Source organism: Nomascus leucogenys, chromosome 21 (genome assembly GCF_006542625.1).
Source record: "Nomascus leucogenys isolate Asia chromosome 21, Asia_NLE_v1, whole genome shotgun sequence".
Taxonomy (NCBI): Eukaryota; Metazoa; Chordata; class Mammalia; order Primates; family Hylobatidae; genus Nomascus; species Nomascus leucogenys.
In genome coordinates, this window is record NC_044401.1 from 8362249 (window position 1) to 8384673 (window position 22425).

General features: G+C 40.9%; 1 protein-coding gene across 1 annotated transcript; it reads left to right on the forward strand.

The window, feature by feature from the left end:
- The first annotated feature begins 3876 nt into the window (after positions 1–3876).
- NEPRO (nucleolus and neural progenitor protein) lies at positions 3877–21098 on the forward strand. Its single transcript, XM_012501058.2, has 9 exons — positions 3877–4068; positions 6022–6176; positions 9446–9525; positions 10063–10194; positions 10974–11051; positions 12372–12733; positions 13071–13132; positions 15170–15429; positions 17600–21098. The coding sequence occupies exons 1-9, from the start codon at positions 3966–3968 to the stop codon at positions 18066–18068; spliced, it is 1701 nt and encodes a 566-aa protein (XP_012356512.2). The 5' UTR covers positions 3877–3965; the 3' UTR covers positions 18069–21098.
- Positions 21099–22425: the final 1327 nt, after the last annotated feature.

Sequence of the window (22425 nt, forward strand, 5' to 3'; positions counted from 1 at the left end):
AGAAATATAATACAGCAAGGTAAATTCTGTGAGAGAGGCTGTGGTAGGCTGAATAAAGATCCCTCCACCTCCCACCCGAAGATGTTCAGATCCTAATTTCCATAATCTGTAAATATGTTACCTTGTACTGAGAAGGGATTTTGTAGATATATAACCTTGAGATTTCAGCTGCTTGAGATTTCAGCACCCCAGCATTTTTTTGTATGTGTGCATGAAATAATGAAAATTTTGATCAGGCCCTTGCTTGCTTGTACATGTCAACCACTTGCTTTTTGCCCAGTATTCCTTGTTCCCACAATGTAATTATAAACTGCTGATGTACTGTTTCTTTGTCAAGCAGAAGTGAGAGGTGACAGTGTGCTGGCAGTCCTCACAGCCCTTGCTTGCTCTCGGCGCCTCCTCTGCCTGGGCTCCTACTTTGGTGGCACTTGAGGAGCCCTTCAGCCCACCACTGCACTGTGGGAGCCCCTTTCTGGGCTGGCCAAGGCGGGAGGGAGGTGTGGAGGGAGAGGCGGCGAGCGGGAACCAGGGCTGTGTGCACGCTTGCGGGCCAGCTGGAGTTCGGGGTGGGCATGGGCTTGGCGGGCCCCGCACTCGGAGCAGCCGGCCGGCCCTGCCGGCCCCGGGGAATGAGGGGCTTAGCACCCAGGCCAGCGGCTGCGGAGGGTGTACTGGGTCCCCCAGCAGTGCCAGCCCACCGGCGCTATGCTGGATTTCTCACCGGGCCTTAGCTGCCTTCCCACGGGGCAGGGCTTGGGACCTGCAGCCCGCCATGCCTGAGCCTCCCACCCCCTCCATGGGCTCCTGTGCGGCCCGAGCCTCCCTGACGAGCGCCACCCCCTGCTCCACGGCGCCCAGTCCCATTGACCACCCAAGGGCTGAGGACTGCAAGCGCACGGCGCAGGACTGGCAGGCAGCTCCACCTGCAGCCCCAGTGCAGGATCCACTGGGTGAAGCCAGCTGGGCTCCTGAGTCTGGTGGAGATGTGGAGAACCTTTATGTCTAGCTCAGGGATTGTAAATACACCAATCAGCACCCTGTGTCTAGCTCAGGGTCTGTGAATGCACCAATCGACACTCTGTATCTAGCTGCTCTGGTGGGGCCTTGGAGAACCTTTGTGTCTAGCTCAAGGATTGTAAATACACCAGTTGGCACTCTGTATCTAGCTCAAGGTTTGCAAACACACCAATCAGCACCCTGTGTCTGGCTCAGGGTTTGTGAGTGCACCAATCGACACTCTGTATCTAGCTGCTCTGGTGGGGCCTTGGAGAATCTTTGTGTCTAGCTCAAGGATTGTAAATACACCAATCGGCACTCTGTATCTAGCTGAAGGTTTGCAAACACACCAATCAGCACCCTGTTTCTAGCTCAGGGTCTGTGAGTGCACCAATCGACACTCTGTATCTAGCTGCTCTGGTGGGGCCTTGGAGAACCTTTGTGTCGATACTCTGTATCTAACTGATCTGATGGGGACATGGAGAACCTTTATGTCTAGCTCAGGGATTGCAAACGCACCAATCAGCGCCCTGTCAAAACAGACCACTCGGCTCTACCAATCAGCAGGATGTGGGTGGGGCCAGATAAGAGAATAAAAGCAGGCTGCCTGAGCCAGCAGCAGCAACCCACTCGGGTCCCCTTCCACACTGTGGAAGCTTTGTTCTTTTGCTCTTTGCAATAAATCTTGCTACTGCTCACTCTTTGAGTCCACACTGCTTTTATGAGCTGTAACACTCACTGCGAAGGTCTGCGGCTTCACTCCTGAAGCCAGCGAGACCACGAGCCCACCGGGAGAAACGAACAACTCCAGACGTGCTGCCTTAAGAGCTGTAACACTTACTGCGAAGGTCTACAGCTTCACTCCTGAGCCAGCGAGACCACAAACCCACCAGAAGGAAGAAACTCTGAACACATCCGAACATCAGAAGGAAGAAACTCCGGACACACCGCCTTTAGAACTGTAACACTCACCGCAAGGGTCCGCGGCTTCATTCTTGAAGTCAGTGAGACCAAGAACCCACCAATTCCGGACACAGGAGGAGGTAACTTCAGGGTCATAACAATAGTTTGCAGAAGGAATGAATTCCTTGAAGGACATTGCAACCAGCTGCCATGTACATACGGCTGCACAAGGTGTTATCTGAAATGGAAGAAACACAGACGTTTCCCCTGGATTCCTTGAAACTCCCTCTCCATTACTCTCCCGCTTCGTAAAAACTCCCTGCTTCTTTTTTGTTACTGTGGATCTGAGAGATCTTGCTCTCTTGCCCTCTCACTTTGGTCAAATCGAATAAATATTCCTCTATCTCCAAGCACCAGTATCTCAATATTTGGCATTAGCTGCCCATCAGGTACATGAGCCTGAATTTGGAGTTCTAAAACAGATGTGATTAAGTTAAAGGCTCTGAGATGGAGTGACTATCCTGATTATCTTGATGGGCTCAATGTAATCACAAGGGTGTTTTTAAGAGGGAGGCAGGCAGGAGGGTGAGAGAGAGAAAGAGGAGGAGACTGAAAAATGTCATGCTGACAATGAAGGTGGAGGATAGTGAAATGAGCCAAGTAATGAAGGCAGCCTCTAGAAGCTGGAAAAGGAAAGGAAATGAATTCTTCCCTAGAGATTCCAGAAAGAACCAGCCCTGCCAACTTCAGTCCAGTGAAATTAATTTTGGACTTCTGACCTCCAGAAATGTAAAATAACTTCTACTTATTTCAAGCCATTAAGTTTGTAGTAATTTATTACAGCAGCAATAGAAAACTAATACATAGGTCAACATAGGGCACTGTGGTAATACATTAAAGGGGCCTCTGTATCAAGTTATGGAGTGAGGATGGGGTGTTTAGGAAGAATTACCCAACGTGACGACCCCAGAGCTGAGGAAGGGAGATTGTGTTTCCGAGGATGACCCAGGTATAGTAAGTAGATGTGTAAAGGTGCACAGAAAGAGTATGGAAAGTGTTTCAATAAAGTAAGACTGCTTGCATGAAATAGTAGTAATAACATCAACAATATTAACTATGGTAAATGTTTATTGTTTGTATGCCAGGAGTGCCTTGGCAGTTTACAGGTCTGTGAGACTGATACTATTATTATCATCTTCATTTTACCCACAGGGATACTAAGGTCTGGAGGAGGAGGTAAGTAAATTTCCTGAGATCACCGAGCTAGTAAACAGCAAAGCTAGAACTAGAACCTTGGCAGTCTGTTTCCAAAACTCACTGTTTTTCTAATACGTAACTGTGGGAGTCTTAAGAACTTAAGGGGGCATTAGCACGGCTGAGGATAAATGAATTATTAGAAAGATATTAATGAGGTAAGGATCACTAGAGCTTGGAATATGATCTTGTCTTGGAGACCGACAAAAGTGGGAATGACAGACAGGTGTCTTCCAAGTTTCTTTGATGTAATCTCGGTTTTGCTGTGGTTCAAGACATAAAGGAGCCTTCCTTTACCACTCAAAGCAAATCACTGCTTCTTCGCTACAAATTCCATACCTTGCATAAACCTCTTCATTTCATTTCTTCCTTTTTCCCCTAATGTCTGAAGCAGAGTTGGGGGTAAAAGCACCAACTCAATTCTGGGCCTCATTTTCCATATTTGTAAAATGCCTATAAGTATTTAATAGTTCCAAACTTGCTTGTGCCTCCGAATCCCCTGCGCTAAGTTTAAATAAAATGCAGATTCCTCACCCCATTCTCAGAGATTCTGTTGGTTAGTATTGGGATGGGGCTTTTTTTCCTCCATGATTCTACGCGGCCACGTGTTGGTAACCACGGTACAGACGACTGGGTCCTTCCCAGTCCCACGCGTTTACTCTGTGAAGGCCGCCTCCGGCCCGGCTCCTGGCCCCGTCCGAGCCCCACCCCCTGCTCCCTTCCGGCCCGGACTGGGTCCCACCGCCCCACCTCCGGTCGCTCGACGTGCTCTCGCGTAGCTCCGCCTTTCTTAAGTCGCCCCGCCTCGCAACATGGCTGCGGTGCTGGCCGTCCCGGAGCCGTGGAACCGTGTGAGAATCCCTAAGGCGGGGAACCGCAGCGCAGTGACGGTGCAGAACCCCGGCGCGGCCCTTGGTGAGTGAGGCGCCGGGCGAGGAGCGGGGGAACGTTTTCGGGGGAGGCCGCCAGGCCCGGCCGGCGCACGTGGGCGGGGGTGGTACCAGGACTTCCCGGGCCCGGGGGACGCTGGGAAGGGGCGCGGGGCACGTAGGGGTCGAGCGGTCCCAGCACTTTGCTGGTATAGCTTGTAGGGCCTCTGGCTTCGCATTCCTTCATTGAACCAGCTGTGCTAACGCAGGGCTTGGCTGGAGAGATCAAGGACCAAGGCTCAGCTGTGCGCTGAGGGGGCGGAGAGAGGTGGACTCAGCTGGTGCCGGGGAACAGTGCTACCTGGGAACCGTTGCTCACCTGGGTCTTGGGAGTGTTGTTTACCCTTCCGTCCATTTCCCCTTTCCGTGTTTTTCCTGTCCCCGAGGAGCGGTGGACGTCACCTAAGTACTGGGACTCAAATTTTAATCTTTTGGGACCTCTATCTGCTTATCTGTGAAATGGAGCTAGTCCTCCTACTCCTCACAGGGGCGTTGGGAATATCTAATGATGTAACTTAGGAGACAGTGCGCTGTAAACGACAGTGTTTTATCACCTAAATGGATGGTATTTGTTAGGGTGAAGGGCGTATAGTAGGTAGGAGCCTGGCGCAGGAGCCAGGTTGTTTGGGTTTGAACACTAGCTCTACCCTTTGCTGGAGCTTGAGGGAGTCATTGAACCTTTCTGTGCCTCACTGATCTCACTTTCAAATGGAGGTAAAAGTAGTACCGTCCTCATAGGGCTGTTTGTGGGGGATGAAAGAGTTGATAATGTAGAGAAAGCATTTGGAACACTGCCTGGCATGGTAAATGAACACTCAAATGGAAGCTGTTATGAATGTTAAATCCGTAGCTCCGGGGCCCAAGGGAGAGAATTCAGTCATGGGTTCTTTGTTTCTGGTTGGGCTTGTGAAGCCCTTTCCTTATCCCTCTTTTCACTAGAGACAAACTAAAAACCATGGCTTTAAGCTGCAAAAAGCCTAAAACAAAACAGAACAGAACAACAAAATAAGGCGGGTTGGACAAGCTTGACTTAGATCATCACATCCCCTTTCCCATATATCCATCCTACACACTTTACAGATTATCCCATCTATCCTTCCTACACACTTTACAGATTAGTATTCCCTCTTTCTCTATTCAAAAATTCTTTAACAACTCCTATTAGGCCTGGGAAATTCACCAACTCGTTACCCATCCCCAAGGCAGCCCATTCTGTCTTCAGGTAGTTGTTGGGACAGTAAGAAAATTCTCGTTAGGTAGCAACCAGCCTTTATTTCCATCTAGAATGCTAGTGCTGCCTTTAGAGCCATAAATAACACATGAACTACATCTTAGGGACTACTACAGATTTTCAGACTAGGAAGCATCTGCTGATGAGCACCCGGGGTTCAGTCAGGCGTTCATCAAATAATACGATTTCCGGTTACTGTGGTGGTTTTTCTTTTCTGAATATGTTTGTGTCTCTCTTAACGTGATATCCAAACACAGAAGCCTTGATTTTGAAGACTGTGAATTTATTCATTCTGTCTTGCTTTCAGGCATAGCAACATGGGGAGTTAGAGAATTATTACGCATGTTGTGACATGTGCCCCACCTTCAAGGTGGGGGCCTAAGTGTACACATGAGGCGTAAGTGTACACCAAATGACTGACAGCAAAGTATTCATATGAAAGATTATTAAATCATGATAAAATGCAATGTAAAGATATAGCTTCTTGTTTAACAGATGTTCTTTTAATGATTTCCTGGACTTTATATCATCTGTTACCATTTTCCAACTTCTCTTATACTTAGAATCCTTACGTTCATACAGTTGAGACTGATTACATTCATTTTTGATTCCTTTAAAACAAATAAGGAAAGATGCTTTTTTCAGTGTGTTTTTAATATACTTAATGTAGAAATACATACTATATCTTATTAGATGTCTCTGCTTCAGACCTTTGCATTGCAGCTGTAATTAAAGAATGCCATCTCGTCACACTGTCGCTGAAGAGCCAAACCTTAGATGCAGAAACAGATGTGTTATGTGCAGTCCTTTACAGCAATCACAACAGAATGGGCCGGCACAAACCCCATTTGGCCCTCAAACAGGTGAGGAAGCCCGGTAGGTGAGACCCAACCTGTTCACTTGAAAATGTAGATCACACTGCCACTTACTATATTGCTATTTATGGAAATCTCGTGGAAATCTCAGAAAATTACTTGTGTTTTTATAGGCCTATAGCCTACAGTTACATGTGCACTTTTTTTTTCCTGAAAGCATTTCAGCATTTCAAAAAGTAACTTTTGTTAGAAAAGAAGTATGTTTAGATTAATTCTTTCCCAGTCTTGTTTCTAATAGGCAAGTAAACATTTTCTTCATTATATACAATCTATAACAACAGTGCCTTTGCCCAGCTCAAAGATTAAGTGATTTGAGCAAGACAGAATGTTGGACATTAAGAAACAGTTCCCTGGGCATAATCAAAATGCTAAAATTATTTTTTAAAAAAAACTTGTCTACTTATTATGGGGTACATAATCTAATTGGTGGTATGTTAGAGTAAATGGGTACATAGCAAGTTGTGGTGTAAACTGGTTTCATGTAATGTTTGGAGCTTAAGACAAAATTGGGCCCTCCAGCTCAGCAGCTACACCATAGAGTAGAGCCTCTCTTAAGCTGGCTTCCTGATACGCTCATTCATTCATTCACTTAATTCTGCAAGTATTTTCTAGAAGTTCACAAGGCTATCCATTGTGTGACAGGGCTACCTTGCAAGTATTTTTGAACTTTCTGTGTGCCAGGCACTCTGCTTAGTGCCGTGTATAGAGGAGTGAAAAAGATAGACATAGTCTCTAACCTTATAGATGCATGCTTTCTGGTTAGTTTTCTACCCCTAGTACTTAAAGCAAACAGGGTGAAGATTTCATCAAAGAAAGATCAGGGATCATGGTCTTTCCCTAAATTTTCCATTCTACGGTGACTTTTATGTTTTTCGGAGTCTTTAATCCAAAAGCAAGCTTGCTAACCCTTAAAATGAATGTATTTCTCCTTCTAGCTTTTGGATTGTGAATAATCACCCTGTCATAAAAATTTGGCATTCTCTAGTCTCTCTCTTTTACGTAGCTCTCCCATCCAGGCAGTCCGTAAGACAATACTTCCTCTGCATCTGGTCCCCTCTTCAGTTCTGGCTGCCATTTTCCTTTCTTAGACCTTGTCAACTTTTAGTTGTCTTACTATCATAACTGATGTTTCCTCCTTCAGTTTTTCCTAAGTTCTGGCATATTCTAAATATTAAAACCAGGTTACTCATCTGAAAACACAGCTTTGATTTTTAGTGGTTCTCCGTTGTGTCCTGAGTAAAGACCAAACTTCTTAGTTTGGCTTACAAGATCTGTGATCTGGCCTCTTCAGTCTTCTTAGTTCAGGCTTCTCTCTCTCATTCAGATAGATTATATTCCAGCCAACCTGGACTCAACACACCTGCATGCTCACTGTGTTTGTTCCTACTTCTGAATCTGCTTACCTGGTCCTGTATGTTTAGAATGCCCAGCCTCTCTCTCCATGTCTGCCTGTTAAAGGCCTTCCCGTCCTTTGAGTCCCATTTTAAGCCTTCCCAGCAGTGATAATCTATGTTATAGTAATCTCATTTTAAGTTGTATTTTTCTGATTATTACTGAAGTTGCTTTTTTTTTTTTTTTAAATTCTTGGCTATTTGGGCCTTCTCTTTGTACTTGTCTTATAGCATTTAATATAGTCTGTGTCATGTCATGGTAAAGTTATTTGTGTATATATTTTATATTCTATGTGATCCCTGAAGTAGGAAACATGTTTTATGCTTATGTTACTGCTGCAGTTGCTATTACCACTTCTATACAACTTCCCTATCTCTAGTTGCTAAAAATCTGGTAGTAAAAATAGGAAGACATGTAAAATATTTAATTAAATGCTAAAATAAAAACAGAACCTATTTAAAATTGCAATCTTCAGCACTCCCTCTCTGCCTTATTTTTCTTCATAGCACTTAACACCACCTGCCATTGATTGACTGCCTTTCTCTCCCAGCTCTAATGTAAGCTCCACAAGGGCAATGTATTTTGTCTCTTTTGTTTACCGCTATAATCCAGTTCTTAGAACAGTGTTCAGTAAGCACTCAATAGCATTTTTAATTTTTTTTAAAAAAAGCTAAGAGCCATGCATTGTACAAAATGCTGTAGGAATTCTGTAGTCCTCAGGAATAACACACAAAGGGCAGCATGAGACTGCATCTAGACAGAAAAATTTGGATGGGCATTGATACTGGCAACAAGAGTATCTTGCCAGAGCTGCAAATATACTTCTAGAAATTGAACCAAGGTTATGGATTCTGTTTTAACAACGGTTTTCAGAACAATGGAGGGAACAATCCTTAAATTCTTTAGGGTTAGCTCCTATCTTTTTCAGTTTTGAAGTCTGGACACCATCCTTTGAAGGAGGTATTGACAAACCCAGATGATAAAGCACTTGGAAAACATAGTAAGTGAACTGTGGTTCAAAAGGAAACAAAAGAGAAAAAAACTCAAGAGAGAGAAGGGAGTAAGAGAGAAGATGCAGAGGAACATAAGAACAAGCTTCATCTACTCAAAGAATATATTTGTTCAGTGATTAAAGCCAATCATTTTCCTCATCTCTGTGGTACTTTATAGACTGTTGAAATGTAGTAGTTAATAATTTGCTATCTTAATAGTTTCACTGTTAAAAATCATGTTGTCGGCCAGGCGCGGTGGCTCACGCCTGTAATCCCAGCACTTTGGGAGGCCAAGGTGGGTGGATCACAAGGTCAGAAGATCGAGACCATCCTGGCTAACACGGTGAAACCCCGTCTCTACTAAAAATACAAAAAATTAGCCGGGCGTGGTGGCGGGCACCTGTAGTCCCAGCTACTTGGAAGGCTGAGGCAGGAGAATGGTGTGAACCCAGGAGGCGGAGCCTGCAGTGAGCTGAGATCGTGCCACTGCACTGCAGCCTAGGTGACGGAGTGAAACTCCATCTCAAAAAAAAAAAAAAAAAAAATCATGTTGTCTCAGCAAAATTATAATCTTGAGAATAACCTATACTCGTTTTGGTCCCTTTTATAACATCAAGCTCATTGTGGCATACACTAATTTTTTAGGAGTCACCTGATTTAAAAAATGTGTTTGGCTGGTTAAATTCCAAATTTGTAACCAGAAGCAATTGCTTGCACTTTGGATTTCTCTACCCTGAAAAAAAATAAGGTATTCTGTGATACTTAGCATATTTCCATACTTTGAAAATCTAGAACTCTTTGCTTTCCTGGTCATAATCGGTGACCCTGTCTGCATTACATACACATGAATTTGAACTGCTCTTCTTCTTTCAGGTTGAGCAATGTTTAAAGCGTTTGAAAAACATGAATTTGGAGGGTTCAGTTCAAGACCTGTTTGAGTTGTTTTCTTCCAAGTAAGTAAGTGGTCCAGTTGCTTTGTGATGTGGTAGGCTGGGAACTCAATGTCTTGTGATCTCCCTTTGGATTTCTCTATGCTTGCTGTTGGAATATAACCAATTATACCTCAGCTGTATACATTTTCTTTTAATGTGGGGCACCTGGTGTTTGTGGTAATCTTCTGACATTGATCTATGGGAGTGACTGGTGTGACATTGAAATCTGGGTCATGGTAGATTATATTAAAACATCAGTGGGCTGTTATTATGCATAACTACCTCAAATTGAGCTTAAAGCAAGTCTTCACTTGAAAACTGCTATAGAAATGCTTTATATTTAAAAATGAAAGTAATGGGAGCTTGCACATAGCTGAACATGTGAAGGGTCGCCCAGGGAGGACATGGAAGCTCTGTGCTTCTTCTGCCATACCTTGCCCTATGCATCTCTTTATTTCAATCCTTTGTCATATCCTTTATAATAAACTGGTAAATGTAAAAAAAAAAACCCTTTTTTTTTTAAAGTGAAAGTAATGTACGTTTTCTACTTTTTTCAAGTGAAAATCAGCCCTTAACTACCAAAGTGTGTGTTGTCCCCAGTCAGCCAGTGGTGGAGTTGGTGTTGATGAAGGTTTTGGGAGCCTGCAAGTTGTTGCTCCGCTTGTTGGACTGCTGCTGCAAAACTTTTCTGTATCCTTGAATATCTTGAAATATACCTTCTTTTGAATTGGAATTGTTTGGATATTTTTAACAGTATTTTTGTTTGAAAGTTAACACTCTGTAGGAGTTATAACCTACAGGAATTCTTAAACTTTTGCTTCTTGGCCTCCTTTTCTCAGGAATTGCCTGATGTGGCCATTGCCAGAGACTGCCTGTCACTGTTCAGCATCTATTATCCTAAGAGCATTGATAGCTACAAGTTCTTAATCTTAGAAACTAAACTTTAATGGCCGGGCGCGGTGGCTCACGCCTGTAATCCCAGCACTTTGGGAGGCCGAGGCGGGCGGATCACGAGGTCAGGAAATCGAGACCATCCTGGCTAACACGGTGAAACCCCGTCTCTACTAAAAATACAAAAAATTAGCCGGGCGAGGTGGCAGGCGCGCCTGTAGTCCCAGCTATGCGGGAGGCTGAGGCAGGAGAATGGCGGAACCCTGGGGGGCGGAGCCTGCAGTGAGCCGAGATCGCGCCACTGCACTCCAGCTTGGGTGAAAGAGCGAGACTCCGTCTCAAAAAAAAAAAAAAAAAAAGAAAGAAACTAAACTTTAAGAACTAAATTTAATAATGGGAACTCTAGCAGAGTGTTTATTACCATATTTTAAAGTTTTAAATTCTTAAATAGAACGTGTTTTAAGGCTTTAATACCTTTTAAGAAAATTCTCTTTACTTCCAATATATTTCTTCATTCATGATTGTAACTTACAAAACCCACATTACTTTTTGTTTTCTACCTTAAATTGATTTTCCAGTTTGACTGTGAAACATCTAGGTTTGCAAGAGTTCATTATTTTAAACCTTGTGATGGTTGGGCTGGTGAGCAGGTTATGGTATGTACATATCTCTGACATCCTTCATTTCTTTCTCATCTTCTTTCAGCCTAGGTTTCTTATTAGTAGTTTTCAAACTTATTTTCCTATGGGGTTACGGAAGGTGCAGGTATTCTCTTGATTTGATCAGTTTTTTTGGGGTAGATTGGGAAGCTGAGTGCTGATGGCTTTATCAAAGGAGTAGGCTTTGTATCTCAATCCACGAGATCAGCCCAACATTGAACAACTAAAAAAATTGGGAGTGACTGGTGTCACATTGAAATCTGGGTCATGGTAGGTTGTAGTGAAACATCAGTGGGCTTTTATTGAACGTTAAAAAAATTAATGCCTACGACTGGGAATTGCATTAATAAAAAATTGTTGGCAGCAGTCATATTGCAACAGGCCGTTTAAAATGATGCTATTCCTGGGCTGGCTATGTCACTTGATTTTTTTCTGTCACTTGGTTTCTAATTTTTAATGGCAATGATAAATGCAATTTTTGACCTTCTTAGATGCTAGACTCTTTTCTTCCATCTCAAACACCACTGCTTTTTTGAGCATATTTAGTTGATGTATGCTGGAATACTTGCAAACTAAAGAGACATTCTTTTGCATGTCTCTCAGTACATATTGTGAAACTGATTTGATGGATAATTAGAATTTGTCCATATCTGTAAAAAGGCCTGTTTTGGGCCATTTCAAACAATTAAGATTATTAGCTCTAATACGAATGTAAGAAAACATTGGATGGAGAAAAGAAAAAAAGTTTCTGTGTTTAGAGATTGAAAACCTTGCTTTGATACCTTAACCTGGATATCTCAAATACTATTTCCTATTGTTTTGTTTTTTATTCTACTTAATCAGAGGTAACAATGTTTGATTACTAATCATATTATTTTAAAATGCTAAACCTTTGATACTCTTTTCTGTAATGAAAATAGCTTTAATTTCTGCTGATTATAATAATACATGCCTGTTTTAAGAAATTTAAAAAGAGAAATGTGAAGAACCTGAAATTTGTCTAAAATCTCACCATCTACCACACTTAAGACTTTGATATGCTTCCTTTTGTACATTTCTCCATGTAGTACTTTTTGAATATATGTATATATTTCCTGGTAGACTGTCCTATAGTTTTTTGAGTAACACTTTATACTTGGATTTTTCTGTTGGGTTGGACTAATCTGGCTGTTTACAAGTGTGCACTATAGTGTTTTTTTTATCTGTGCTGGAGGACTTTGATAGCCATTTATTTTCAGCTTTCAATCTTGCAGTTTATTATGTAATCTGCAAATTGTAATTACTGGCTAATTAATGAGCTCCTATTTCTTTCTCTAGGGTTCTCTATAAAGGTGTCTTAAAAAGGTTGATTTTGTTATATGGGCCTTTGTTTGGATTGCTTCAAGAGGTCTCTACGATTCAACCAATGCCTTACTTCAAAGATTTTACCTTTCCTTCTGATATCACTGAGTTTTTAGGACAGCCATATTTTGAAGCCTTTAAGAAAAAAATGCCTACAGCTTTTGCAGCTAAAGGAATAACTAAATTGCTAAATAAACTGTTTTTAATAAATGAGCAGTCACCAGGAGCCAGTGAAGAAACCTTACTTGGAATTTCCAAAAAAGCTAAACAAATGAAGATCAATGTACAGAAGAATGTGGATCTTGGACAGCCAGTGAAGAATAAGAGAGTCTTCAAAGGTAATTTGTTTTGATACAGCACATACTCTAGTAAAACAAAAAACAAATAAAAAGAAACCTTTTGAAAGTAATAGGCATGCATTGCATAGAAAGAAATTCAACATCTCACATCTTAATTTTGACTCACATTGATTATTTTTAGAGAAGTATGGTAATACCTGTGCTTTCTAAGCTTGAGTACTTTGTTTCTGTAGTTGCTTCCTAGTTGTTTGCTTGCTTTATTCCTTTATTTATTTTGTGGTAATTTGGCAAGAAATGTGATGCACTTAAGAATTTGTTGTAGATTTGAAAATAGTATGCCTAAGGTTTTGTATCTGCAATTTTTCCACCTCCACAGAAAAGTCATCAGAATTTGATGTGAGGGCTTTCTGCAACCAGCTGAAACACAAAGCTACTCAGGTTTGTCTGGCTTCATTAAATTTAGCTTATGATTTCTGCTAATTTGTAGAGGATGCTTCTTACCAAGGGCAGAGATTGAATCTTCTCATTTTATCCCCAGCTCTAAGCTTAGTGCCTTCTTAGTTGTCAGTGTGTGCTTCTGAATGAGTAGAGGCAGGGGATTTTTAATATGTCTAGTTAATTCAGTTAATAGAGTACTTTCAGAAATATTTTAGTAGGAGTTTCTCTAGAATTTTAAAGTAATCGTAAGATCTGTCATTAAGTATGGATTGTACTGCCGCTTAAGAGTATAGGTTCTGCAGTCAGACAGTTGGTTTGAATCCTGGCTTTGGTACTAGCTGTGTGACCTTCTGTGAGTTTCCTGATCTCTCCATACCTCTATTTTGTAATAGTAATATGTGCCTCATAGGGTTATGCTAGTTTTAATGCATGTAAAGCATTTGGCAGTCTGGAGTATGGTAAGCATTTAATTGGAGTTAGATGTTATTAGCCACTGTCATTTTGGTCATCATCCTCATCGTTTTGTCATGAAGCTATTCCTTTACTCTTGTTGAGGTTCAAGTTTTAACATGATTGATTAATGTCTGTAAATTCTGTTTGTTCTGGACCTAACAGCATATAAGTACATCAGCATTACTGTTTTACTCAGTAACTTGACTTTTTTTTTTTTTAACCCTGTCTTTGCAAAATGTCTTTACTTCTGGTATATCACAAAAGCTTTGTGAGGTGGGCATGCGTATTACTGTTTTCATATTTCAGATGAGGAAATTGAGGCATAGAAAGGCCAAGAAACTTGGCCAGGCCACATAGTGAATAAATGGCAGAGCTGTGATTTGAATGCAGGCAGTATGGTTTCATAGTCTCTCTTCTTTACCATTCACCAGTCCCCAGAACAGTTTTTCAACTGTATCTCAAGAACTATGGTTCTTTGTGAGCCTTGAAACTTCTGCAGCCTGTGCACCTGTTTGTAGGTGAGCTGGCTTTGAAGTTGGCGGGTCAGCATCACCCTTATTCAAGACTAATTGCTACTATATTTTTAGCAAATAGCACTAACTTGCTTAGCTTTAAAGCAAACTACTTCTATTGATCACCAAACATAAACTATTGACCTGGGTCATTACTTTTATATTTTCTACTTTTTTTTAAAGTTCCTTTTGAGTGTAAGAAATTTGGAAGAAGGTAAGCTTTGAATGAAAGAGCAGATCATCTTGTAGGCAGCATATTTTCATAAAGAAATAGTAAACGTTAGTAAAATCCAGATGTGACTCGATATAGAAAGAAGGGGTTGAAGAAGTAAAGGTGCCTTGTCAGAAGATGGTTGAAATAGAATTGGAAATGTTGCTCAGTTGAACATTTTTAACAGATATTCAGCAGGCATTAACTGATTAATGGGCTTATTCTGCTGGGCGTTCTGCAGGGCCCCATATCTTCCCTGTTTTCAGAAACATTTCTAAATTGAGGAGGTTTGCTCAGGATATGGAAATAAGTGAAAAACAAGTTGTGATAATCGGTGGTGTAGAGAAGAGGGGCCTTTCAATGATCCCCCAACCCTCTGCAATTAGGCTTTGACCAGTATTTAATCATGTGGGGTTTTTTTGTTGTGTATGTGAGATATGTGTGTTAGAATATTTATGTTAACTTTCCTATGTCAGTCTAATTCAGCTGCAGATGGGACCTGTCCTGGTACAGAGGGGGAACAAAACAACTTGTACTTGGAGCAGTGGAGAAAAATTCAGTTTTTAAAGAAATAAAGAAAGCTTAGTGAGCAAAAAAATTTCCTTAAAGATTGATAATTTTTTTTTTAATTTTTAGGTTTTGTGGGTACCTAGCAGGTATATATATTTATGGGGTACATATTTTGTTACAAGCATATAGTGCATGATAATCACAGGGTAAATGGGGTATCCATCACTTCAAGCTAATTAGGGACTGATAATTCTAATTTTTAAATTTTGATTGTGAGCTAGCTTTCCCTGTTGTCATATAATTACAAGTCAGTAACATGTCCAATATTTTTCTTATCTTTCCACGTTTCAGGAGACCAGTTTTGATTTTAAGTGTTCTCAATCCAGACTAAAGACAACCAAGTATTCTTTTCAGAAAGTAGTAGGAACTCCTCATGCCAAAAGTTTTGTGCAAAGATTCCGAGAGGCTGAGTCCTTCACACAACTTTCTGAAGAAATCCAGATGGCAGTTGTATGGTGCAGGAGCAAAAAACTCAAGGCTCAGGCCATTTTTCTGGGTAACAAACTTCTTAAAAGCAACCGGCTTAAACATCTGGAAGCTCAAGGTACTAGGTAGGTATATTGCAAAAATTATGTTACTTTACTTTTTCTGTTGTTGTTATGAGTAAAAGTATCTATTCAGGTCACTTTTCTTTAAAATGTGATGTTCAGCAGCCGCAGCGGGGCTAAATTGGGATGTACTCAAACTGCAATTGCATTTGCTGCTTTTGTTGTAAGAGCAAAGCTGTATCACTGGAGGAAGAAGATAAACAGGTTAATTGGACTTCAGTCATTTATGCTCTTTATCATTTCCATCTGCTCATTCAGGAACCATTAAGAATGTCTAGTGTGCTGAGCCTGAGGATACAACTGCATAAAGACATGACTTGGTTTTCAGGGAGCTCAGGGTCTTCAGGGAAAGACAGCTCTTCTGCAGACAGCTTCAGTGCAATGCAGTGGGATAAGGGCATGGGAGCAGAAGCAGAAGGTGCCTGCCTCCCGTGAGGCCCACGCAAGACTGCTGGGGTCTTGTACTGTTGCTCCTTGCTACTATTTATAGCAGCTGAACTCTCTATATATTTCTTTTCTGTGTTTTTATATTCAGAACTGTTTAAGGGTGCTTATCTTTGCTTGTGAACCAGTATTGCATGAAGTATTACATGAAGTTAGACATTAGACACTTCAGGGCTTAATGGTAACGATTTCAGACACAAATATGTATTAAGAGCCTATTCCACCTTCACAGAGGCAATTATTCTGACCTGTTTTTTATTGTATTCTTTAAGAAATATCCTGTGCATGCCTCGTAATTTCTTATCCATAGTTATAGAGCTACTGAGGGATTTAAAATTCATTCCTGGGGATGAACCACATATTGAAAAGTTGTTAAATTTTCTTTTAAAATTAACATAAAATATATTCCTGTTTTAGAAAAAAATTAGTATACAGTGAGGGTTTTGTAACACATTTTGATTAAAAGCTATGGGAAAAGTGGTTGAATATTCCTAAGGGATGAAGTGCTTGAGGGGTTTTAACATTAAGATGGGTCCCCTAAAGGTCTGTAATAATCTAAAAGTGAGGTATCCTATGGCTGGAAATGCCTGAGATGGAGAGAAGCATTCTGTTTAAAACTGGGTTTAAAATCAAGGGTAGATGAGGCAGAGGTAACAACTAAAAGTTAATGAGAAGGGTAGCAAACTGGTGTTTATTGGTTAAACCATTACTCCGTACTTCCCCAGATATAGTGCTCTTTCATATATTGCCATTTTGCTGTTTCATTAATATATTTGTAGTAAACTTTATAATTTATTTAATGTCTATAATAACACTGTGAGGTAGACAGTATTATTCCCATTTCATAGATGGGTAAATGGAGGATTTTGCTCAAGGGATTAGATGTGGAACTCAGTTCAGGCCCTGTTTTCCTTTCAACTCTGAAGTACACCCACCTTCTCCCCACTTAAAAGCCACTGCTTATAGTAAGATAAGAAAAGGGTATGGAAGCACAGATCATGATTTACTTTATTATAATGGGCTTCCTCAAAGTTTTATATCCATGCCCATCTTTTAAAATCTATCACAAACAGTGAAACAATTCAGCAAGGCACAGATGAACCTTGTGGCATTGTACCCTGTGTGGAAGCAAAACACCTAAAATGATCAGCTGTTTGATTTCTGAATTTCCAAGCTTGAAGATGACGTATGAATCATAATTAGGGTAGCTTAAGGCTGTCTGTGTGTCTGGGCCAGAAGCCCTGTCTTCATATTCTTTATTATAAACCCCTCTTAGCCTTTATTCCTTTTTCCTTGTTCATTTCCTGCCCATAGCATGAAGCTGATTATCCAGATTCGGATTGATACGTACTGGCAGATTTTTTCATTTCTGATGTTTCCTCATGTCCACTCATTACATTATGAACAGATTAGCAGTTATGAGGGAAAAGCTCTGAGACTAAAGTACAGAGGTATCTCACTATTCAGCTAATTGCTAGTCAGCTGTACTTTTGAGAGTTTGAAAGCAAAATGGGGACACATTCGTCTACACTTCAGTCAGAGGGCATTTGTGCTCTGAAAAAAACAGACTTGGGGTGAAACTATTTTTCGATGTGGTTCTGGGATTGTACACAGGCATAGGACTTGTAGATAAGTTGTGTATTTTTCTTTTCAGTTGGTAAATTAAGAGTGCTTGAGAATGTTTTTCTGCATCTTAAGCCCAGATTTTTCCTCTCTCTGTCTTTTAAAGTTTGCCAAAGAAACTAGAGTGCATAAAAGCATCTATTTGCAACCACCTTCTTCGTGGCTCAGGTATCAGAACTTCAAAGCATCGTCTGAGACAGAGAAGATCACAGAATAAATTTTTACAGAGACAAAGGAAACCACAGAGAAAGTTGCAATCGCCTCTTTTAAGGGAAATTCAGCAGTTCTCTCAAGGGACTCGGAAGAGTGCTACAGATACCAGTGCTAAGTGGAGACTCTCACACTGTACTGTGCATAGAACTGATCTCTACCTTAACAGTAAGCAACTCTTGAATAGTGGAGTTTCAATGCCTGTCATACAAACTAAGGAGAAAATGATTCATGAAAACCTTAGAGGCATCCATGAAAATGAAACTGATTCGTGGACAGTGATGCAAATAAATAAAAACAGTACATCAGGAACCATTAAGGAGACAGATGACATTGATGATATTTTTGCTTTAATGGGAGTTTAGGTGTTCATATGTGAGTCTTTTAAGTGATTAACAAGGCTAGTTCAGTGTTCTAAGTAGAACTGCTAAGATCTGGAAGTACCACCTGGACTCACAGAGGAGCTGCTTTAGTGCAGCATTGCACAGGAGTTCGTTTCAGTTCAGATCAGTCTACATTTAAAGTAGCACTGTGTCATTTCATCAACAAGTATTTCTTTTTGGCTTCAACTACATGTCAGGTGTTAATATGAAAAATCTGCCACAGCCTACCCTTGAGAAGCAGATGTAATTCCTTGAGTGAGGCTAGTAAGTCTCTGAAAAACTGAATAATTTTATGACTTACTATGCAATTTAATAATCGTTTGCAAAAACCATTGTGTCTTGAGGTAAATGAGGAGGGAGGGTGGAGGATAGCAAGGAAACACCTGAAAGGTCACTTTGGCCTTATTGGCTCCATTGTACGTACATAGGTCCGTCTCTGAATACTGAAGTTTGTAGCTCCTGACAGTTATACTGTCTTGTTTATATGTTGAAATTGATCATCAGGGTTTGCCACTGCTTGTATTACCAGGGACTGGTTACAACCATTATTTCTCTTCATTTGCTCAGCTTATCTCATATTAAAGTGAGTTTGGAGTTCTCCAAGAGGTTTTATTTATTTGGGTACCAGTGATTCATTCCAAATAAACCTTTTTACAAAAAGGATATAACGTGGTTTATGGTTACATATGAAATATAACAGGATAACAGGTAGATGAGAAAGTAAAATGAAAAAATCAGGTTAGGAGACACAAAGTAGACCCAGGAATGAGGCTAGAACATTTATAATTTGGTTTTGATGCTGTCATCTGATAGGGGATGTTGCTCATACTGTTGCTCTGAGGGGAGTACATCTTGAGTATTTTCAAATAATGATGTGAAGTTTGAGGTAGGTATCTTTCCAATGTTCTAACTTTACTAGAATTAGGTTACTAAGCTTCTCTAGTGCCCTTAACAGAAGTTAACTTTCCCTTCCATTCTTTATTTGGCTTTGTTCTTTCCCTGTCTGCCTTCTGCATTTTCTCAGTTCTCTCTACCAGGGGTTCTCAACCTTTAGACTTTTTGAGAATCACCTGGTGGGTTGCTAAAAGATGCAGATTAGCCCTTTCCCAGCGACTGATAAACAGGGGCCAGAAACTTGCATTTTTAACATGGAGCCCAGGTGATTTTGATCCAGGTGGCCCCAAATCCAGTTATATAAACAATACTTTAGCTTCTCTCCTGGAGCCTTAAGTAAACTTGTTTAATTCTTAATCTCTAGTCACTTTTCATATTCCTTTTGGCTTCCTACCAAGTGGTAGTATCCATTTAGTGCCTTAAACTATGGACAGTACCAAGGAGATTTCATTCTAGACAAGTCTAGAAATGGCCATTAACTTCTAAGTGTCCTTGTGTTCAATGAATTTCCTTTACCTACTGGGAAATGGAAGGTAAATTAGTAAGAGAACTGGTGTATATATAGCTTTGTGGACCATAGGGCTTATTTGCTGAGAGTTGTCTATATTCATGCACCCAGTCCCCTAAGTAGCCTCTTTTAAGACTTCATTTAGCAGATTCAGAAAAAAACTCCCTGGGAATTAGGAGATTTAAGGTTCAGTCTTGTTTCTTCTACTTGTGGCTTCACTGAGCTAGTCAGTTACCTCTGGCTTAGGTTTCTGGATTTGAAGTGGAATTTTTTCAAGAATGAAACTTTTATAGCTGAAATAAACTTTGGAGCTTATCTTTCATTGGAAAAACCAGGGTGGTTCAGTGAGTTAAGGACAATACAGCATGGACTGGACTGCCAGTCTAGCATTTGTTTCTGAATTCATTCATGTTCTTTTGGAGTATCTTCATCTCCTCATTTTCCTATCTTCTGCCCTTTACTATTCTGGGAAAATGTCAAAAAAGCTTCACATGTGTCCACAAAATGACAATTTGTATGTTTATAAGGAATTTAGTATTCTCTATGTTAGTTTTTCCAAATAAATCCAAATATTTAACATTTAAAAAAATGCAATCTAAAGTATACCAAACTGTAACTTACCTAGTAAATGAGATTAGAAACTATTGTCAGGGTCACAGTAGTGAATTATTATTATTCTTAAGACAGTCTTGCGCTGTTGCCCAGGCTGGAGCACAGTGGTATGATCTCAGTTCACTGCACCCTCCACCTCCTGGGCTCAAGCTGTTCTCCCACCTCAGCCGCCTGAGTAGCTGAGACTACAGGCACCACCAAGCCCTGGCTAATTTTTAAAAAACTTTGTGTAGAGATGGGGTTTCACCATGTTACTTAGGCTGGTCTCAAACTCCTGGACTCAAGGGATCCACCCACTTTGATCTCTCAAAGTGCTGGGGTTGCCCACATCCTAGTACCAACTTTATCACTTCTGATGGCATTAGGACACACAGGCCATTTATAAGAGCAGTGTTTGAGACCTCTTGTGTGTCACTTCAAATCCTCTTGACCTTCATACTAAAGTCACTGCTGTGGCAACCAGTGACTGAACCTTGCCTCTTGCTCTGGGGACGTCTCACTTCCTGCCCCTGGGCTTCTCACCAGCTGCAGGAACTGCCTAGCACTTGGGTATGTACAACCCGGAAGAGGTGTGGGGCCATCCCATCCCCTCCTCAAAGAAATTCACAGGCACAGTATGAGGCTAAAGTAACTTCCATCTTGGATGCTCATCTACCATGTTGACTTCTGATAACCAGTTCCAGGAATGCCCTCTAAGATTTCCACTTTTATCTATTAAAAGCGCGCGCGCGCGCACACACACACACACACACACACACACACACACCACACACACACACAGTAAATCCTGGCGTTAAGCAATCTATAGGCTATGTTGCAAACAGCATTCTTGCCTTTCCCTGAGGAGTTGACTTCAGTGTCTCACATGTTCCTTCTGAAGCATGTATACGCTTTTCTCTATGGCAGAAAAGCCCTGGGTCGGGGGGTAATTGCGGGGATCACTACCTGAGACATGGCTTCTATGCATAGGTCCCTATTAAATGTTTCTTTCTGACAAACTGGATTTGTTGGCCTCTTTCTTTGGCATCTCAGCACTCTCAGCCTTTGGGGGTAGGTTGCATAGACATGCTCACTATGGAACACATATTTCCTAACACTTGTCACAAGTTCCCTCAAGATCTAGCACTAGTGTCTATGTTTTGGCTAACTCAATGAGTATGTCGTTAATAGGCTTGTCTGTCATGTTTCATTTTGCCACTGTTCCCTGGGATCACTTCCCAAATTTACATATGTAAGCTTTTGGCTCAGGCTCTGCTTATAGGAGAACCAAGGATAAATCAAAGCAGTAAAGTAACACTGGCAGACAAAAAGGTGACTTCTAAGATAATTCTTTTGTTACTATATATTTTATGAATGTCTATATTAAAAAATCTTTTTTTGGATGAAAACATTCCTGGTTAGATTAGACCAATTCCATCAACTATAAAACTGACAATATATTCAGATTGTTTTCTGAAAAAAAGGCATGAAGTTGGTTTACAGCTTTAATTTTTTATCCAGCAATACAGCTATAACCTTTTAATATTCAGCTTCGCTTTGAAACGCTAAGCCACTTATAGGAATAGGTCAGTGGCACCTTCACAAAAATCTTTTCTATTTAGTTCAAAGTCTTTATTTTTCCATTCTGAATCTTAAATGTAGCAGTCTAAACTGTCCCATCAGCTTTTTTCTCTTGCCCTTTGCAAATTAGTTTTCTCATTTAAAGCTATTTTTGTTTCTTGCGTTTTCACTAGTGAAAATTACTTCCCCCATGAAAGGACATTTCTTGTAATAAACCTACCTGTGAATTTTGCTATATTTCTTTTTTTTTTTTTTTGAGACAGAGTCTTTCTGTCACCCAGGCTGGAGTGCAGTGGCACCATCTCGGCTCACTGCAGGCTCCGCCCCCCGGGGTTCACGCCATTCTCCTGCCTCAGCCTCCCGAGTAGCTGGGACTACAGGCACCCGCCACCTCGCCCAGCTAATTTTTTGTATTTTTTTAGTAGAGACGGGGTTTCACTGTGTTAGCCAGGATGGTCTCGATCTCCTGACCTCGTGATCCGCCCGCCTCGGCCTCCCAAAGTGCTGGGATTACAGGCGTGAGCCACCGCACCCGGCCGAATTTTGCTATATTTCTTTGTTGGTTTGGCTTTACAAATACGTAGCTGTCATCTCACATGTTACCTGCTGTAAAACCATTCATTTTAATCTTAATGGCTTTCAAGGTTACAGTAACAAATGAATTTCAGAGAAATCAAGTTGTGCAAGATCCAACATTTATAATAAACATCAGAACTAGAACTTGAATTCTTTCGGTTGTTTCCAACATGGACTAACACATTTTAT